Source organism: Lissotriton vulgaris, chromosome 2_1, assembly GCF_964263255.1.
Source record: "Lissotriton vulgaris chromosome 2_1, aLisVul1.2, whole genome shotgun sequence".
NCBI classification, from domain to species: Eukaryota; Metazoa; Chordata; class Amphibia; order Caudata; family Salamandridae; genus Lissotriton; species Lissotriton vulgaris.
The window spans coordinates 1,616,653,179-1,616,675,122 of NC_141687.1; the positions used below are offsets into that span (position 1 = coordinate 1,616,653,179).

The window sequence follows — 21,944 nt, forward strand, 5'->3', positions numbered from 1 at the left end:
ACTGCTTTGCGAAAAGGAGGGGGGAGAGAGGGCACCCCTGCCTGGTACCTCTCTCTATCGGGAAGGGAGCGGAGATAAGCTTGCCGACTCTTACTCTAGAAGTGAGTCCCTTATATAATAGTCGCGTATATGCCATCAAAACCCGGCCGAAGTTCAGTGTCCGGAGGACCGCAAATAGGTGTGGCCACAGCAATGTGTCAAACGCCTTTTCTAGGTCGAAGATCAGGCACGCTGCATGGGGGAATCTATCATGCGCACTGTCCTGGATATGGAAGAGCCGTCTTAGAATATGTGATGTGTTGCGCCTGGGCACAAACCCGCACTGATCAGGATGAATTAGGGCCGGTAAAATTTGACTATAACAGTCGGCTAATATTTTCCCTAGGATCTTACAATCCGTGTTTAGTAGTGTGATGTGTCTATATGAAGACGGGTGTGTGGGGTCTCTGTGGGGTTTTAGAAAGGTCACCATCGAGGATTCACAGAATGACGCGGGCAGAATCCCCTTAGACAGGGCCTCTTCGTATGTTATCGTTAGATGGGGCACTATCTGGGCTGCGAATGTGCTATAGTATTCCAACGGGAGCCCATCCATCCCCGGTGTTTTCTTCCATGCAAGGGACCCGATAGCAAAATCACATCCTCAGATATTAAACGTGCTATCTAAATCTTTCTTGTCCACTGAGGAGATGGTGGGGAGCCTGTGTATGCCCTTGAAGGGTTGCAATGTGCATGGTGGCGCCGGCGCTGGGTTACAGTACACGCCCGTGTAATAGGTGCAAAATATGTTCAGGATGTTGAGTTGAGAAGTGTGGAGTCGTCCAGTTTCGTCTATCAGCTCCGTGATGGGCTGTGAGGTCGTGTCCTGTTTGGCCATCCACGCTAGTAGTGCTCCTACTCTGTTACACTCCCTGTGTGCCCGTGTAGCGTACATGCGGAAGTTATATTTCCGTAGATCTCGTAGTGTTTCTGCGTGTTCGAGCTTCGCCGCCCCTATCTGCTCTAGGGTGGCCCTTCTCTGGTCCGAGTCTCTAGACAGTCCTGCTAGTGCTGTCTCCGACTTATCTAGTGCTTGCTCTAGTGTTCTCCGCACCCCCACCACCTGTTGAATACAATGTCCTCGTTCGGTAACCTTGTATGCATCCCATTCTATAGCCCTGGAGGAGGCGGAGCCCGCATTGCGCTGAAAGTGTTACCGGATGAAGTCCCCGTGTGTTTGACGGAAGGCCTGATCAGTGAGGCATTCCTGGGGGAGTCTCCATGTGGGGACCGGGGGGTGGGGTGTTCTCCAGCAAAGGGTCACCGTGTGTGCATCATAATCCGACACTATGTGCCCCAGATAGTCAGTGTGTTGTATTTTCGGTAGGACAGCTGCGGAACACAGAAATCTGTTGAGTCGCACCCTAAGGTCGTGTGGGATGGAGTGAAAGGAATATAACCTGGCTGTCGGGTTCTGTACTCTCCAGGCATCTTCTAGTGCCCAGTGTTCCACCCATTTGCAGAAGTGTTCTGTTTGTTTGTGCGCCGGTGAATGCGGTGGGGGAGGGTGTGACCTGTCCAGGTCTAGTACACAGTTTTAATCCCCTCCGAAGAGCCATGGTATCGATGTGTGACAGGCTAGTATAGCAGTCAGCTTGTCCCAGTATTGCTCCTGCTCTGTACTCGGAGCGTACACGCAACCGTTAAGTATCGGCTGGCCCTCTAATAGGCCACTGACAATGGCGTATCTCCCTTCGCTGTCAATCAATCGGATTTGTTCTTTGAATGGCACACCAGGTCTAATCCATATCAATGCGCCTCTGGCGAAGGCGGAGTATTTCGTGGCACACACAATACCCCGCCATTTTCTATGAAGGCAGCCTACCTCTTGTTCCGTCAGCTGTGTCTCCTGTAGGAGGGCCACCTGTGCCTGTTGCCGCTTAATATAGGCATAGATCGAGTATCTCTTAGTGGCCGTGTGCATACCCCTGACATTTAGTGTAACAAATTTGAGGTCCGTATTCGGTAATTTAGGTGTCATGGTTCAGTCGTGTAGTTTGTGGACCTTATGTAATAACCATGTCCTCCCTGCCAGACCTCCCCTCCGGCCTCCCGCCCCCCCACCGATCTGGGGTCGCATGCCATGGCTCTGTACTCCCAAGCCCGCCCGCTTCATAGTGTCTAGGAAAGTAGCATCGTAAAGGGGAGATAAACCATAACTCTGGGGAACATTCCCAACTAGGGGGACCTATTGCTCGAGGCAATACGTCCAAACAATATAGCATGTGAGTTCTTTAGTTCGTTATTGCGGGGTGGTGGCCGGGCTCCTTCCTTGGTGCTGCCGGCACCACGATCAAGGTAGGCTGCGGTCCCTCTGGTGTCTCGTGCAATATGGTTCTTTGGTGTAGGTTCAGGGCAGTGTGGCAAAGCCCCATGAACGTCCGGGGTCCCACCAGCAGACCCATCCCTTTAGACAGTCGTCTGGGCCGCTGAAGGCTTGCCGAGCTGTCCAGCGCGAGCTGATGTGTTGTGTTTTGTTATGCTATGTTTTGTTATGTTATGCTATGTTTTGTTATGCTATGCTATGTTTAGTTTTGCTATCCTATGCTTTGCTTTGTTATGCTATGCTATGTTTTGTTGTGTTTTGTTATGCTATGCTATGTTTTGTTGTGTTTTGCTATACTATGCTTTGTTATGCTATGCTTTGTTTTGTTGTGTTTTATTATGCTATGCTTTGTTTTGCCATGCTATGTTTTGTTATGCTCTGTTTCGTTATGCTATGCTATGCTATGTTATGCTTTGTTATGCTGTTTTGTTATGCCATGCTAAGCTTTGTTGTGTTATGCTATGCTATGTTGTGTTGTGTTTTGTTCTACTATGCTATGTTTTGTTTTGCTATGCTTTGTTATGTTATGCTTTGTTTTGTTATGCTATGTTTTGTTATGCTATGCTATGTTTTGTTTTGTTATGCTATGTTTTGTTTTGATATCCTATGCTTTGTTTTGTTATGCTATGCTATGAGGGTGTGTGAGGGTGAGGGTGTGTGAGGGTGAGGGTGTGGGAGGATGAGGGGGTGTGAGGTTGAGGGGGTGTGCGGGTGAGGGGGTGTAAGGGTGTGTGAGGGGGTCTGAGGGTGAGGGGGTGTGAGGGTGAAGGGGTGTGATGGTGTTTGAGGGTGTGTGAGGGTGAGTGTGTGAGGGTGAGGGGGTATGAGGGTGAGGGTGAGGGGGTGTGAGGGTGAGGGATGGTGAGGGTAACAGGCGTGAGGGTGATGGGGTGAGGGTGAGGTTGTGTGATGGTGAGGGAGGGTGACGGGTGAGTGTGATGGGGTGAGGGTGAGGGTGTGTGAGGGTGAGGGTGTGTGAGGGGGTGAGGGTGAGGGGGTGTGAGGATGAGGGTGTGTGAGGGTGTGTGTGAGGGTGAGGGTGTGAGAGGGTGTGAGGGGGAGGGTGTGTGAGGGTGAGAGGGTGTGTGAGGATGAGAGGGTGTGAGGGTGAGAGGATGTGTGAGGGTGAGAGGGTGTGTGAGGGTGAGGGTGTGGGGGTGTGAGGGTGAGGGGGTGTGAGGGTGAGGGAGGGTGAGAGGGAGTGAGAGGGTGTGTGAGGGTGTGAGTGAGGGGGTGTGAGGGTGATGGGGTCTGAGGGTGAGGTAGTGGGAGAATGAAGGGGTGTGAGAGTGTGTGTGAGGTTGAGGGGGTGTGGGGTTGTGAGGGGCGAGGGTGAAGGGGTGTGAGGGTGAGGGGTGTGTGAGTATGAGGGGTGTGTGAGGGTGAGGGTGTGTTAGGGTGAGGGGGTGTGAGGGTGTGTGTTGGTGAGGGTGGGTGAGAGGGTGTGTGAGGGTGAGAGGGTGTGTGAGGGTGCAAGGGTGTGTGAGGGTGAGTGGGTGGGTGAGGTTGAGAGGGCGGGTGAGGGTGGATGAGAGGGTGAGTGAGGGTGAGGAGGTTGTGAGGGTGAGGGGGTCTGAGAGTGAGGGTGTGAGGGAGGGTGAGGGGAGAGGGTGAGGGTGTGTGAGGGTGAGGTAGAAGGGGTGTGAGGGTGAGGGGTTGTGAGAGTGAGGAGGTGTGTGAGGGTGAGGGGGTGAGAGTGAGGGGGTGTGAGGGGGAGGGGGTGTGAGGGTGAGGGTCCAAAGTAAATGGTGGCAGGGCAGACATCATAAGACAGAGAGAAGAGACTGCGTGGTGACTGAGTTGGTGAGTTTCAGAATCAGGAGGGGCAGAGTCAGCACAGTCTGCAAGGGATCAATGTGTCTAGAGGCAAAGCATAGCGGATGTAGCATTGCAGCTAGCAAGTCGAGTGTTTTCAAGCTGAGTGTCCCTAGAGAGATGGCAACACAGCAACAGCATTTGAGGAGCAAGGCTACTGTAAACAAGCACGGTAGGCTTTCACTTTCGTCCAGAAAAAAAAACGAGAAAGGTGCAGAGAACGCCGAACAAAACACGGCTTCCCCGCAAAATGGATGCAAAAAAAACAAGCTCTCGGCATTGCTGTGGTGGGGGTGGGGGGGGGCGGGGGAGCGGGAGCTCATTCCTTTGAAGTCTGATGCCAAGGCTCAGACAACTGGTGGTGTGCGATGTGCACGCGGGGTTGCGGGGGAGCGGCAGCCTTTGAAGTCGGATGCCGAGACACAGACAAATGGTGGTGTGTGATGTGGCTGGCTCTGTGCACGCGCATAGCTCACATGAACTGTATGCGTTCCGCAGGCTAGGTAGACTTTTCTTTTCCGCTTACAATAATCTTGCCTATTTATCCCTGCAGGTTATAATAGGCGAGACCTAAAAAGATATTTCCATGAATCAGGACCATGACCTGTTTCTCTTATCAACTTGAAGAAAGAATACATTTTCTCTGCCCTCCAATTTACATTGGATTTTATTACAACAGCTGGGAGATTGACGGAGCCAGCTGCACACCTTAACGTAGCTTTAATTGTATCTGGTATTTTCTTAACAGTTCACTGATATTAACATAGGTTGTATTAGTTCTTGCTGGTAGTGGATTGGATCTAACCACAGAAACTCAGAAGGAGAGAAATCCAGGCCTCCTCTGGGATTTGGCAGGCTAGCGAGGATAAGTATATTGTGCTACCTCTATTAACTTGGTTCCAAAACCTACTTAAATCTTCAGAACTAATACACTTCAGACATATAGTCTGCTTTTATATAAAATATTATCTTTTATTCACACAAGGTTGATTTATTATGACTCTTAAGCAACTTTAACTTCTGATTTGGTAGTTTCCTAGGGTCGTGGTTATCTCTGCATCTGCAATTTTCTAACTTCTCTGATGGTGCGTGACATTCTAATCCAAACCTTGGAGAGTGCCCTTTGTTAAATATTTTGGATCATTTGTCTATGGCTTTACAAAGTTTGAGGGGTACTTTTAATGCTAGAGGCAAAATCTGTTTATTTAGCCAGGAGCGTTTGATATGATTATGGAATCTAAAAGTGTTCTCAGTATAACCTGGTGTTTAGCCGATGAGGATATTCCATTGTGACTGATGTAACTTTCAATGATGAGGCAATTGCGTTGTGAGTGACGTAACTTTCAGTGTGAGGGTCATATATTTATAGGTTTAAAAAAGACTCTTAGAGCCCCATGATCACTTCCTTCATAATTTAACATGTGAAAACTTAAGGCTTCACCAATGAAATGGACTGGCCCAAAGATTTAGTTGATTGGGCATGGTTGGTGGCCATAGTGGAAGGTTTACCCGGATGGCAAATCAGAATGACAGTGGCAATTTAAGCAGACCAACCCATTATTGACCAACAATTTGCACATGCCAGTAAATAATTTAGTGCTTTTGTATTGCGATAATATTGCGGGTGGCACATGGCACAAATCCAGCAACTCACTTATATGGTAACCCGTTTTTGTCAGAGATAGTTTCACATTTAAACCTCCTAATATTAGAATAGGCATATTGGGATTGAGACAATATTGATAATATCCTTTTTCATAGCAATCAGATAAGCAGATTGAATAGAGAAATCTGAGATGTGTACATATACATTTATCATAATTATGACGGGATAAAAAATACAGTGAGCTATATATTTTATATATATTTTAGAGTCCACAGGCAGTCTGTGTTTATAAAGTCAACTAATTTCGCAGCTTTAGGTTATACCAGTGTTAAAAGAACTCTAGATAGTTGTCCACAATGTGAAGATCTTACAGTTTTGATAATAGAAGCCTTAATATTGGGTCACCCTCGTAACCAGGTCTTCTGTAACAAAATCATTTTATTTACACTAAAAGATACCATCCAAAATTGCCCTCCTTAACTATGTAAACATTGCTGTGAATATTGCAGGAAAGGTGACAAGGGACACAAGGGTTCCTTTAATATTATAAGACATTGTCGAATAACGAAATGATTGACTGTTCCAGTGGATCATTATGAATGCATCATATCTGTCCCTGTTGTTAAGGAAGGAGTCTGTTGACGGACTACGGCAATGTTGATTTTCCTGGGGTTATTAGGGCTGTGACTTTCCTCCCTCTTCTCAAATCACTTTACCTTTCAATTTGATTGCTGGGTTAGAAAGTTGGTATTCATTTCTCCAGAATTGGTGGTCAAATGTCTCTGGGGAACTTCCCCCAAATTTGGATTTATTTTGTAAGAAGCTTTAGTTTTAGGATTATTTTGCTGGGGCAGCAAGGGTTGGCTCGGACACCTGGGCAGAAGAACCTTTTGATAATGGAGTTGATGTAACTGGTGGAATTTCTTTGTTTAATTTCGCTTTTTTCTTTGAGTGCTACATCCTTTTGTAGGGCACTAAATGTAGGGCAATATAAACGGCTCCAATGTAGATATTTTGAATTTTACTGTTGACATTTGTTTTTAATTAACATGAGTTGTCTTGAGATGTATAGTGAAGGTGCTGCTTGCTTTGTGACTAGCAATAAAGCAGTGTTATTATATCCTTCTGCCCGTAGTTCTACAGTGGGTTCTGCTGACGTCTCTGTGACCAGTCCAACAAAGGACGGGAGGTTAACTTGGCATCATTCTTTCTTGATCATTTTCAGAACATTTGCCTGATGTTGCTGATTTCTATTGATAACTATCACAGCGGACAACATCCCTTGCTGGGGTCTTTCAATCAGTAGAAGCATGTCAAACATTGAGGACGCTGTGGAAGGACCCATGTTTAGCTGTGATGTAAAACCTGCGGTATCAAGGGAATTGAGAGGAATTTGTGAAATCTAATTGGTTGGTCTGATTGCATTGTTTGCGAAATAGGGGAGCTTGATATTGAGTTACTAGGTAAGCCTCAGTAACTCTGGTGTTCACCTTGGAATTATCGCTGTTGCTTGGTTAGCGAGAAAAAATTATCGCCGAGCTGCGGCGATTTTTATCGCAGATAAACCTTGGTATTACCAAGGTTTATCGCAAATGCGATAAAAATCGGCGTCAATGCATGAATATCGCTGAAAAGTCAGCGATATTCAGGCTTTACCGAGCTACTGCTCTTAGCCATGTTATCCACCTCCCATTGGATAACTGCTCAGGGGCAGGTGTTAGCTTTTGGAGATATTCGCGCTTAGCGCGAATATCTCCAAAAGTTGGTAATAGGAGATAGCGATGTTAGCGACTGTTTCCAGTCGCTAACATCTTGGCACGCCCACTTTGCATGTCATTAGTGATAAATATCACTGACATGCAAAGCGGGGCCCAAGATGGTCGCTATCTCCTACTAGCTGTCGCTAACAGGTGTTAGCAACAGCTAGGTAATAGGGAGATAATTTTATCTCTGCTTTCTCGGCTTTTGAAGCCAAAAAAGCGGAGATAAACCCCCTTGATAATATGCCCCTTCATTCTTTGCTAAGGTGCGGAGAGAAAGAATAGCAGTGGCGGTCGCCCTTCGTAGGAGAAGAAATGAAAAGCAAAAAGGATCTTCAATGTTTTACTCTCACAGAGAGTTGATTTTTAAGTAGCACAGACCACCTTTTATTCTAGTGAATTCACTGTGAGCTCAGGTACAGGCCATGTTGCAGTCTTTAAGGGCTTAAATGCAGTCACTGAACTGTGTGTTGATTGGACCAGAGGAGAGGATGTTTTTTCAAAGAAATCAGTCTTTCAGAAGGGTCTCATACAGGATGAAGAGGGATGGAATTTAACATGTGTAGATAACTCTTCTTTTGTCCTGGCCACTGGACAGTGTGCTGGATCTCAGAATGAAACTGATTCCAAAGCTGACAGTGAGGTCAAGTACTTTGACACTGTAACCACAAGCGCCTACATGTTCTCTCCTTTTACATCGGAGCAGTAGACCTAATCCGCAACCTAAGCGAGACGAAGACCCATTTTACCATTTATTCCCACTTTACTGAGTTTTGGAATTACATTCTTTTAAAACTTTTATTTATAGGTCAGTAGTCGTTTAAAATAGACGTAGTCCTGGAAGTTGCATCAACATTCTCAGCATGCAACATGAGTTCTTCTCTTCTGTCTCTCCACAGACCCGTCAGGCCGCTACTGGCTTAAGGTTATTGCAGTTGCTCAAGTGCATATCAAACAGGAAATGTATCCAGTGAATCAACACTCCCATTCACCGCTTACCATTGTGTTTTGCTCAGCAAAGCCCTTAGTTACTAGTGCTCACTGTAGGTTTCCATTCCCTCACTGTTACTGCCACTGAAGGGTTCCCACTTTACTGAGCTTTGGGATTTGAATTTTTTTAATCCTTTATTTATAGGTAAGCACCCCATTAATTCTTACTCGATTTCCCAGAGAGGGGATCAGCGTATTGCTGTTCAGTAGTTGAAACCACACGGTCAAGCAACACAGAGCCCCACCTCACTCTCCCATGAGTGCAGTACCCGATCTTGACCGGTCCTGCCCCTGACCCCATGGCTCACCGTACCGTGTGGCTCCAGTGTGGTATCCTTCTGCCTCACCAGGAGATAAAGTCATGAACCAAGAGTTGGGTGTGGCCTGTAAAGGGCCAGAGGGAAATGACAGCATCTGGCTAGAACGAGCGCAGGAGGCAACATTTGGGAGCAGTCAACACAAAGGCATGTGTATGGTAGGTACGCAGAAGGCATACGTGCACTCATCCACTTATAAGGCTCTTTGGAATGCAGTCTCACACTATGAAGGGCAAATAGAGTGGCACTGCAAACACTCCCGAAAATGCTCCTCTCCTTTGTCTGTGTGATCAGAGGTGTTGAAGGCTTTCTGTCACATTTCGGGCTGCTGGGTATCCACCCCCATCTCAACAACAGGGTCACGTCCCCTAGTAGAATCCCCCTATTTGTTGTTGTCTGGCACAGAGCCATTGCTTATTAACCATGATAACCATGTTTATTTAAGCCTACAACCCCTACATCTGTTTCACGCTTTCCAAAACCACATCCTACCTTCAACAGCCCACCTTGACCCAGACCATGTGCTACCAGAAACTCAACCTTATTCACAGAGTCCTGCAAAGACAGGCACTAGTGCTGCCACCAAAGGGCTCAAATGAATTGAAGCTTTAAAAAAACTGCAGATTACTATAAGCTTGTGAAGCAGAACAGACATGCACAACTGTGGTCATAATATAGCTCCGATGCACATGGGTTACTTTTGCTGGGTCTCAATGCACACAGGACGTATTCGTTTTGCATAACCCCCAGATTGTATAGAATTATTTAACATTTGAAGCTTATGCACTAATACCAAACTATTGAACCTAACTGTAAATAAAACTAATTTTTATATTAGGTGGCATTAACTGCACAATCTAATGAGTATTTTTTATCTTTACCTTTACACAAGCATCTAAACCTGGATGACCCTTCAAGAGTAAATCTTGCTTTTCGACCTCACTCCCCCCAAAATATCAAACCCTTCCAAGGAGGTACTTAGCTTTAGTGAGCTAACAATAGCCTGGTTGCTGCAATTGCAGGGACCGAAGGCAATACTTGTTAGAAGGAATTACCCAGCTGCAGCTTAATCTTTTCAGTGCCCAGGGACCTGGAGGTATAGTATATCATGGCATTACTCCAATAGATGTATACCTATGTTGGATTATGCCATGCTTTCAGAAATAGCTGAATGGGATGCTGGGCATCTCTATTTGAGGCTGAAACACCATGTCAACAATAAAGATCAGCATGTGGGTAAAGTGTACCACAGTAGAAGTGTTTCTGTAGAACCCCTGATCAATGGTCTTGCCCTCTTTGAACTGGCTGTCTAGAGAATTCTGAGCAGAAAATTCACGTGTGATGAAATGCGTCTTATTTCATTTCTTAATATGAACTATTGTCTCTTTTTTCCTGATACAGTGAGACCAAACGTAGTGAAAATTCCTTCAAATCTAGAAGTGGATGTGCAGGATGTTACCGAAGAGTGTCGTGACGTCAAATTTATCAAATCGCAGAGTCTACATGAGGTTTTGGAATTTGAGCACACATTCCCAGTGGTTGTAGAACTCCTGGAGACTCCAGAACAACTTTCAATATTTAAAAATGACTGGTTCTACTCCCTCAAAAGAGGTTCAAAACTTATATTCCACGAAAAAGCTTCTACCTGCAAAATTCTCACATCCTCGACTAAGGGGAAGAAGGAATCACGCTATTTTTTGGTTTCAACTAACTATAATGGAAAGTTTAAAAGAAAGCCACAGGAGTTTCCAACTGCCTATGACATGCTTGCCAGCCTGAAGAAGGACACAGTGCTGCAGGTTGTAGTAACAAAAGACTGCGATTGCTATGGAGATGAATTTCCGTCTCTTTGTGCTGGTGACCGTCTAAAAGTAAACTGTAAAGCTGGCAACACCACCATTGTGGATGGGGTTCCTCAAAGGACAGAGGTTCTTGCTTGCACTAGGGAATGCAGCGATGATGAAGATGAGCCTGAGAAAATCCTGCTACCCCTGTATGTGGAGGGACGCTTTTTAGAAGAAGTCACTGATAATAAGCGCTACACCATCACCAGCTTACTTGAGAATTTTAAATTGCCATGCGAGTTCAAAGTTGCTGTGAAAGATTCTACCATGCCAAAGGACAACTTAGGGTCTTTTGTTTCTCTCCGATTCGAAGAAATTATTCAGGAACCATTTGTAGTCGCCAGTTTTCTTAGCGAGCCATCCGTTTGCTTTGACTTGCCTCTGAAATGGTTCAATATGTCGCTTTTCTTTACCGATGATTTGCCACCAGTAACCAGAGAACTGACATCCGTTTCCAAAGTGGAAGAGGTGACAGATTCCTTTTATTATAACCTCCGGAAGTTGTTTCCTTCAAGTGGACCACCTCCACCGCGACCACCAAAGAGACAAACAGCAAACAAACCATTGACTCCAAAGGAGGTTCCTGAACCGATGCAGAGAAAGGTGAAGTGCAATCTGGGGATGATTTAAAGGTTGCTGTTTGGAAGTCTCAGCCACTGGTGAGGTGGAGTAATAGCCCCGTCACACCAGTGCGCTTGAAATGTAACCTATCACGTACCCACTAAACAAATGTCTGGACTTGCTGAGAGGCTTCTCTGAGCACACCAGTGATATTTGCACACGTTGGCAGGGCTTAAATTGGTGTTGATCCAGAATGCCTAAATTGGATGCCATATGTGGTATCAAAACTACTGCACTATGGTCTTCCTGAAAGAGAGCCGACAGTGGCTTCCTGATTGGGAACACCACTTTCTTTCACCCTCACACAATGCATCAGTATGCAGAAGTGATGAAAAAGGTACAAACTAGTGTTTTTTGGGCCGATGTTCTGTCACTGCCCTCCTCTTGTAATCTAACTATTTCCATATTTTTCTTAATCATACATGAAGCATGGCATATGTGAAAAAGCAATCTTGGTTACAAGATGCCATGTTAAGTAGTAATATGATGTAATGCCTCTTTGTGGTTGCAATGGTGGAGATTCATCTAGCTGGTGGTACTCTGACACAATTCACTGAACTAACTGAAGACAAAATCCTAAACTTACTACCATTTTGGTATTCACAGAAGGCACTTACTCATTTCGGTATTTACAGAAGTTAGGAGTCCTAACTTTAAGACTCCTAAATGCCTTCTGTGAATACCGAAAGTCTTAAAGTTAGGATTTTTCTCAGTTCAGGAGTACTAACTTTAGGACTTTAATGCGAACTGTTGAAAATGCAGAAGTGTTGAAAATTATTTCAAGTTCCACTCTGAACAATACAGAAATATCTCATTATATTTAATTTTTTGCGGAGTTGAAATCAGACAGTTCTACCTAAGTTGAACTGTCTGCCAATCTGATTGTTGAAAAGCCCCTGGAAAGGAGTGAAGCTTGAACTTCGCATCTGCCCCTTATGTACGGTAGCCGTACTGGCCTCAATTCATGTGTATATACACCGCATCCGATTTTAATAAAACTTATAATGGCATTAAGTGAAGCATCACATTTTTTTCAGCAATTAAGTGACATTTTTATTTTTATTATAAAATGTGCAAATATTTGAGGAATTTGGGAAACGTTGAACTTAATTTAATCCCGTGAGCTAAAGTGTGGCCGGCTGGAGCAAAAAAGAAACAGCCTTCCTGCCTGTCCCATGCTAGTACTGCAACATAATGCCACCAGATGTTTCATGTAAGAGGTACCTACTGTTGTTTACCATGGGTGACGCAGGGCTAAAGTATCATTTCTTTGCAACTGAATAACTAATGTATTGCAACTGTTTTTTAAATGACATTGTCAAGTTTTATTGTTTTTGGCCGCGGAAAACAATGCTATATAAACTGTTAAATAAAATATCCTGTTGATTTTGGTTATACTTTGTCCAGTAAAACCCCATTTATGAATCTATCAAACCCAGGATGATATTTAACATGTATTATTTGGATCACTGACAGAATATCGACAGTCAAAATATCGACTTGCCAAAATATCGAGGTAAAAATATAGAATGCCAGAATATCGACTTCCTATCTACAAACAGGTAAGTAACAACAATATCGACTCCAAAATATCGATAGGAAAAAATATAGACAGTCAAAATATCGAATTTTTTTAAATATCTTAAAAGTGATTTAAAAGTAATATAATAATAAATATAATTAATTTAAACATACTTAAAATACTTAAATAAGCCTAAAATTAATAAATAATTAATGTAACTTTAAAAAAAGAAATTTTTTAAATTTTAAAACACATATATATATATATATATATATATATATATACATATTATTAACAAAACATATACTATATTTTTTCCGTAGGATAGCGAGAGGGTTAAATTTACTATTCACACTCCAGAGAGTGCAACAGTAGCGAAAGCGTTGGATAGCATAGGGGTAAAAATTACTATTCCCACTCCAGAGAGCGCAACAGTAGGGAAAGCGTTGGATAGCGTAAGGTTAAAAATTACTATTCCCACTCCAGTGAGCGCAACAGTAGGGAAAGCGTTGGATAGTGTAGGGGTAAAAATTACTATTCCCACTCCAGTGAGTGCAACAGTAGGGAAAGCGTTGGATAGCGTAGGGTAAAAATGACTATTACCACTCCAGAGAGAGCAACAGTAGGGAAAGCGTTGGATAGCGTAGGGGTGAAAAATTACTATTCCCACTCCAGAGAGCGCAACAGTAGGGAAAGCATTGGATAGCGTAGGGGTAAAAATAACTATTCCCACTCCAGAGAGTGCAACATTAGGGAAAGTGTTGGATAGCGTAGGGATAAAAATTACCATTCCTACTCCAGAGAGTACAACAGTAGGGAAAGCATTGAATAGCGTAGGGGTAAAAATTACTATTCCAACTCCAGAGAGTGCATCGGTAGGGAAAGCGTTGGATAGCGTAGGGGTAAAAAATACTATTCCCACTCCAGTGAGTGCAACAGTAGGGAAAGCGTTGGATAGTGTAGGGGTAAAAATTATTTATTCCAACTCCAGAGAGTGCATCAGTAGGGAAAGCGTTGGATAGCATAGGGGTAAAAATTACTATTCCCACTCCAGTGAGTGCAACAGTAGGGAAAGTGTTGGATAGCGTAGGAGTAAAAATTACTATTCCCACTCCAGTGAGTGCAACAGTAGGGAAAGCGTTGGATAGCGTAGGGATAAAAATTACTATTCCTACTCCAGAGAGTGCAACAGTATGGAAAGCATTGGATAGCGTAAGGTTAAAAATTACAATTCCCACTCCAGTGAGTGCAACAGTAGGGAAAGCGTTGGATAGCGTAGGGATACAAATTACTATTCCCACTCCAGTGAGTGCAACAGTAGGGAAAGCATTGGATAGCGTAGGGGAAAAAATTACTATTCCTACTCCAGAGAGTGCAACAGTAGGGAAAGTGTTGGCTAGCGTAGGGGTAAAAATTACTATTCCAACTCCAGACAGTGTAACAGTAGGGAAAGCGTTGGATAGCATAGGGGTAAAAATTACTATTCCCACTCCAGTGAGTGCAACAGTAGGGAAAGCGTTGGATAGCATAGGGGTAAAAATTACTATTCCAACTCCAGACAGTGCAACAGTAGGGAAAGCGTTGGATAGCATAGGGGTAAAAATTACTATTCCCACTCCAGTGAGTGCAATAGTAGGGAAAGTAAATACTTCATATATAAATATAAATAACATAAATATTAATACCAATTACAAAATAATTAAAATATTGTACAATTTTATAAAACATATTAATTAATCAATTAAAATTACAAATAAAAATTAACTAATAATACAAAGTACCTACTAATACTAATTATTTACCAATTACCAATAAATTAATTTGCAATATAAAAAGAAATAAACATTAGACACAAAAAAATATTTTAAAAAATGTAATTACTTACAATTAAATTACTTCCCAAACTATTCCCCTATAAACCCACAACCCACTACAGAAAATAATGTAATAAAAGTAACATATTTATCAGTTAATCAATTACAATAAATTACAAATTATACTTTAATTAATTACCAATTATTAATTAATTACCAATTAATTCTAAATAAATAACGATAAATAAAATAACATATTTAATTAATTATAATTAAATTACTTCCCACCCTATTCCCCTATAAACCCACAACCCGCTACAGAAAATAAATTACTAAAATTAACATATTTTTCGATTAATCAATTAAAGTTAATTACCAATTATATTTTAATTAATTACCAATTAATAATTAATTAACAATTAATTCTAAATTAATACCAATAAATAAAATAACATATTTAATTAATTATAATTAAATTACTGCCCACCATATTCCCCTATAAACCCACAACCCGCTACAGAAAATAAATTACTAAAATTAACATAGTTATCAATTAATCAATAAAAATTAATTACCAATTATATTTTAATTAATTACCAATTAATAAGTTAACAAATAATTCTAAATAAATGCCAATAAATAAAATAACATATTTAATTAATTATAATTTAATTACTTCCCACCCTATTTCCCTATAAACTCACAACCCGCTACAGAAAATAAATTACTAAAATTAACATATTTATCAATTAATCAATTAAAATTAATTACCAATTATATTGTAATTAATTACCAATTAATAATTAATTAACAATTAATTCTAAATAAATAATAAATAAGATAACATATTTAATAATTATAATTAAATTACTTCCCACCCTATTCCCCTATAAACCCATCCCCCGCTACAGAATTATATTACACAAAAATTAAAAATTAATATTAACTTACCCTAAATTCGATATTTTTTGTTGTCTATATTATGTCTAGGCGATATTATGTCCATTCTATATTTTTGATTCGATATTATGTCCATTCTATTCGATATTAAAATTTTCTAGTCGATATTTTGGTAGTCTATATTATGTCTAGTCGATATTATGTCTATTCTATATTTTTTACTCGATATTATGTCTAGTCGATAATAAAAACTCGATATTTTGTCTCTATAACGTATTATTTACATAGGCCATGCCTCGTGTAAAAGCTTCTTTAAACTCTTCTCAAGCCGCCTCTGTTTTTGGGGGCCGCCACCTTTTTTATTCCACTTAAAGCACTGGTTTAATCTGGAAAGTTTGTGTAAAGTACTTCTTTTACGTGCTAGAAAAATAATAAATGTAAATGTAATTGAATCGAGAAAGTTCATAGTGCATTTGTACCTTGGCTCAATAGGCTCGCCTGAGTAGAAATTAGTGCGCCAACCTAAAACTGCACTAACGTTATTGCCCAAACCTTAAACTGCAGTGTTTATTTTGCGTTTGGCACTAACTTGTTAAGACTGAATAGTTAAAACGAACTCTGTAGAAAACTGAATGAAAAATAATCAAAGCAATGACCGTACTATAAAATCCCTTACACATGCACGATTGAAAATACTGATTAGTCAATAGCTCCTAGCAGATAAAGGCAATAGTAGACATGCACGTGACACTTGAATCAATTTCCCTCGAACATACACCTCATGTGGGGTAGTTCTTAGTATTCCAAACTGTATTATACTTTAATGAATTACACCAAATTCATTTTAAAGCTAAACGTGTCAGATATTATGTCCTTACCGTTACACCTGCCTCATGTATTTTGATTCAGAAATCACCATAAGGAATATGGAAGGACAACGCACAAAAATTATTACACCAGGTGCCCTGCGATCTCAACTGCAACACCCCCAATCAAGTTTTCACACAGGCCAGAAGTACTAGCTCTACCCACTGGACATGATAGGTATCACAGGCACTTAGTCTTTCTCTTAAAGCCGAGTTACACAGCAAAAGCCCACAGGTGATCTTGAGTCAGTCTACTGTAAATAAAAATTTCGGGCCACCAACCGTTCTACTACCACTCTCATTCAAATCTTGAATGGACCCAGTCTGTAGAATGCAGCTGCGTAGCGTAGTTGCAAGCGCCCGGGGCAAAACATTTTAAAAAAGGTATTCCGCTCCCTAACTCGTGGACCGTTATCTCAAAAAGGGATAACGGTCCACAGGTTGGGGGCGTAAAACTTTGTATTAAAATTTTGCGGCCCTGATAGAACGGCTCATCATGCCACCCTTCCTAAGGGTATTCATGGATCAGTGGATACTTTAAAACTTGCATCACCTGATTTATCTTAATTTGAAGCCAGTTCCAGCAGCTTCTGCAAATCCTAGGCTCAAGACTAATGAGGGAAAATTAAAGAAAGTGATTAACATCAGGCAGAACAGGTTCAGAACCCTCAGAAGCTCTGAGTAATAAAATCAGCAGGTCTTACAGCCCTAGATGGCTCAGGAATCATCACCCTCAACGACTTGACAAGACTCCAGTTTCAATTTGATCAATTTTATTCCAACATTATACAATGATCATAAAAGCATACAGTACAATAAACCCATATTAAGACTGTAAGCAGGTTCAAAAGTTGAGATCATATACATCCCCAAATGCATAACAATCAGTTGCAATGCAATAGGTCTCGCATTAGGAAAGTGGGAGCTACTGGCATTGCAAATGCTGAATTGTATTGGGTATGTGTTGGTTTTGGAAAATGGTGTATTAATTTTATTGTTAAATATAATGGTAAGTGTTTTAATGTTTGGAAATGTGCCACGTACAATATGTGTAATATAATATGTGTTGTGTTGAGAGTGAGCGAGTTTGGGAGTGAGAGTGAGAGGGAGAGTAATGTAGAGATTGTGAGAGTGAATTAGACAGTGGGAGTGTGTGTTATTGAGAGTGTGGGAGAGTTAGAGTGTGGGAGAGTTGGAGTGTGGGAGAGTCGGAGTGGGGGAGAGTCGGAGTGTGGGAGAGTCAGAGTGTGGGAGAGTCAGAGTGTGGGAGAGTCGGAGTGTGGGAGAGTCGGGTGTGGGAGAGTTGGAGTGTAGGAGAGTTGGGGTGTGGGAGAGTTGGGGTGTGGGAGAGTTGGGGTTGTGGGGGGGTGTTGTGGTGTGGGGGGATTTGAGGTGTGGGGGTGGATTTGGGGTGGATTTGGTGTGTAGGGTGCATTTGGGGTGTGGGGTGGATGTGGGGTTGATTTGGTGTGTAGGGTGCATTTGGGGTGTGGGTGGGTTTGGGGTTGATTTGGTGTGTAGGGTGCATTTGGGGTGTGGGGTGGATGTGGGGTTGATTTGGTGTGTAGGGTGCATTTGGGGTGTGGGGTGGATGTGGGGTTGATTTGGTGTGTAGTGTGCATTTGGGGTGTGGGGTGGATGTGGGGTTGATTTGGTGTGTAGGGTGCATTTGGGGTGTGGGTGGATGTGGGGTTGAATTTGAGTGTGGGGTGGATTTGGGGTGTTTTTGGGGTGTGGGGTGGTTTTGTTGTGGATTTGGGGTGTGGGGTGTATTTGGGGTGGTTTTGGGGTGGGGGTGTATTTCGGGTTGATTTGGGGTGAAATCGACTTGTTTTTTTTTTAGCCTATACACTTGGCCACAAACAGTAAGCAAAGTGTCCAAAAAGCAATGTAATTATTTTGCGTATATTGTGTTGGCACAAACAGTAAGTGAGCAGTGCCTGTGTGTGCGCATTGCCTGTGTGTGTGAGCATCCTGTGTGTATGAGAGCAGCGTGTGTGTGTGAAAGTAACTTGTGTGTGTGAGAGCAATGTGTGTCAATGCAACGGGGCTCATGCTATCGACCTTAGAAGGATGAAAAGGGAATGCGTTTGGCATATTTTAAGTTTGAAAGCACAGAATGCGTGCTGGGCAAAATGTTAATATCTGTTTGAGACACAGGGGTGCCTGTGTGTGTGCGCAGTGCCGGTGTATGTGCGCAGTGCTGGTGTGTGTATGCAGGGCCTGTGTGTGTGTATGCAGTGCCTGTGTGTGTGAACAGTGCCTGTGTGTGTGAAGAGTGCCTGTGTGTGATCATTGCCTGTGTGAGTGAGCAGCCTGTGTGTATGAGAGCATGGTGTGTGTGTGACAGTAACTTGTGTGTGTGAGAGCAGTGTGTGTTAATGCAACAGGGCTCATGTTATCGACCTCAGAAGGATGAAAAAGGAATGGGCGTGGCATATTTTAAGTTTGAAAGCGCAGAATGCGTGCTGGGCAAAATGTTAATATCTGTTTGAGTCACAGGGGTGCCTGTGTGTGCGCGCAGTGACGGTGTATGTGCGCAGTGCCGGTGTGTGTATGCAGTACCTGTGTGTGTATGCAGTGCCTGTGTGTGTGAACAGTGTCTGTGTGTGTGAACAGTGCCTGCGTGTGTGAACAGTGCCTGTGTGTGATCATTGCCTGTGTGTGATCATTGCCTGTGTGTGATCATTGCCTGTGTGTGTGAGCAGCCTGTGTGTATGAGAGCATTGTGGATGTATGACGTTACAACGCAGGCTATTACAACGCCTGCCTTTACAACGCGGTTTTTACATTGGATACCTTTACAACGCATAGCGCTTAGAGGTGCTGGATAGTGAAAAGTTTAATTTTCTATTCCAACTCCAGTCCCCGTGGACACTAGGGAAGGTGTTGGATAGAAAATTAAACTTATTCCTTATCCTAGAGCGCCCCCCAGCGCAATGCGTTGTAATGGTTTGCGTTGTAATGACCGCGTTGTAATGGTAGTGCGTTGTAAAAGTTTTGTTGTAAAGGTTGTTCACCGAGCATTGTGTGTGTGTGTGGCAGTAACTTGTGTGTGTGAGAGCAGTGTGTGTGTCAATGCAAAAGGGCTCATGTTACCGACCTCAGAAGGATGAAAAAGGAATGGGCGTGGCATATTTTCAGTTTGAAAGCGCAGAATGCGTGCTGGGCAAAATGTTAATATCTGTTTGAGACACAGGGGTGCGTATGAGCAGTGCCGGTGTGTGTGCGCAGTGCCGGTGTGTGTATGCAGGGCCTGTGTGTGTGTGAACAGTGCCTGTGTGTACGCATTGCCTGTGTGTGCGAGCAGCCTCCTGTGTGTACGCATTGCCTGTGTGTGTGAGCAGCCTGTGTGTATGAGAGCAGCGTGTGTGTGTGATAGTAACTAGTGTGTGTGAGAGCAGTGTGTGTCAATGCAACAGGGCTCATGTTATCGACCTCAGAAGCATGAACAAGCACAAATCTGATCTTAAACCAGTTACAACACATGTGCAGCACGACACAAATTGAATATACATCATTGCATAATTCCATGAGCATTTTGAACAAAGCCTGTGTTAGGAGGAAGTGTTTAATACATGGTCAGCAAATAAAAATGAAGTTCTTATTTATTTCCGAGCAAGTATAATTTCGGGAAGGTAAAGGGCAATATTTCTCTGTAACAGGGGGAGGTGACAGAGGGGGGCGGGGTTGAATGGGAAGCAGCTGGAGATACTGAAATCGGACACTCATGGTATCTTCACAAGAAAGGGATACAAAGAGCAGACATCCGTTTCCCATGTTTCCCAACCATCTAGAGCCAGTCCTTCTAGCCTTTGGGCAGAGGTACAGTTATCGACATAGGCAGTAATGTTTAGTCAAGGTCAGCAAAAGAAATGGGGCAATCAGATAAAGGCAGTATAAATAATAATATAATAAATATCAAACAGAAGGGAAAAATCAGTATAAGGCTGCTTAGAACAATGTAAACTATTACTGCATTTTTATTAAAGCAGATGCATAACTGGCAAGTTAAACAAGTCGGGCGGCACAACAGGGGCAGAAAAAAAAAAACGCGGCCACGAAATGAAAGTAAAAAACGCGACCGCGAAATGAAAGCCTTTGATGCAGCAGGGGGCGGAGCGGATACCTTTGAAGAGCTGCTGGAGGCACTAAGCTGGGGAACAGATGGCTGGCTTTGATGTGCATGCGCTTTTCAGGTCAATGCGCTTGCGCATTGAGCTTGCTTTTCACGGGCACAGCATGAAATCGCCCGATGGTTAAACTCTCGTTAAGCCCCTATATTCTCGCAAGCTCAATGCGCAAGCGCATTGACAGGCGAGACTTAAAAATAGTGAGTTTATCAATCTAACACAGCTAAAATGACATTTCATTTCTTGCATTAAAAAATAAGAATCATGCAAAACCCCAGCTATGTAAAAATAATGAGCTCATGAATCTAGCACGGTTAAAAAGCCAATTAATTCCTTACACGTAAAGCACTTTTGAGAAACAGGCACACATTAATCCAATTCACGGGGTGCTTATCTTAAGCAAATATATTAAGGGCAATGTACATTTATCGAAACCTAATCCTCTTAAAACAGGAATTGAAAAAAATGCATGGTAAAACATGAATAATATCCACCAAAAAACCCAAAATGAAGCAGGATTTGGAGGGAGCTTTCAGGGCATGGGCAAAAGAGAATAGACCAGGGGCAGCTAGCAACTGTGAAAATCGGTGGGGCGCAGCATGCAGTAAAACGCACATATATGTTGCCTTTCTCGCCTCACCTCTCTCGACGATGAGCGAGTAGGAACGTGGTTTACTTTCTGCATACGAATCTAACCAATCGGATTGGTTGGAGCAGGATAACCTAGCGCTCATTTTGAGGCTAGGGCCTGTGCCTGCAATACCTCTCCTGTTTTACAGCCAGCCAATCTGTCATATGCACTGAGCAGTCATCCTACAATACACAGGAATCTGTCTGCCATGCCTCCACCATCACACTTGCACTAGCGCGGCAAGTGGCACACAGAATAATACAATGGTAATGATTATTTTATTATTCTGTGTGTACCTGCTGCACTCGCAGCAGGGGAAGGCGATGCTTCCTCACCTTAAAGGAGGAGCCGCCGCTGAAACAGACTCATGATCAACCTGCCTAAGGGGGAAACTTAGCTGCTATCTAATAATTCCTGATCGAAATCTAGTAAGAAGGCACCTGTCCTAGGAGTGTGATATGAAATCCAAATATGCCTCTGTGAGAAGTTGGTATATAATGCTCACTAATTCTTAGTGATCACTTTGTACCATGCCAAGCAACCCTTATGATGATGGTTGTAATTTAACCTTGTAGACCAGTTATCCTAGTGGTAACGTGGACAAAGCAGTCTTAGGCTAAACTCTGAAAGGCATGTGAAGCCAGCTGTTATACCATACACAACCCCCTTGAATACCAAATGAAAGGGACACCACACAGATATATATTGAAAATATATATTGATTTATTAACTATAAAATCCCCTGGACTCTTTATGAGCA

At 42.8% G+C, this 21,944-nt stretch overlaps 1 protein-coding gene across 1 annotated transcript in view; it reads left to right on the forward strand.

The window, feature by feature from the left end:
- The window catches only part of THEMIS2 (thymocyte selection associated family member 2), a 302,824-nt gene that overhangs the window by 239,318 nt on the left and 41,562 nt on the right, over nucleotides 1–21,944 (forward strand). The window contains exon 4 of the mRNA XM_086957488.1: nucleotides 10,255–11,300. Coding sequence (XP_086813614.1) covers nucleotides 10,255–11,300 — 1,046 coding nt within the window. The remainder of the gene's footprint in view (nucleotides 1–10,254; nucleotides 11,301–21,944) is intronic.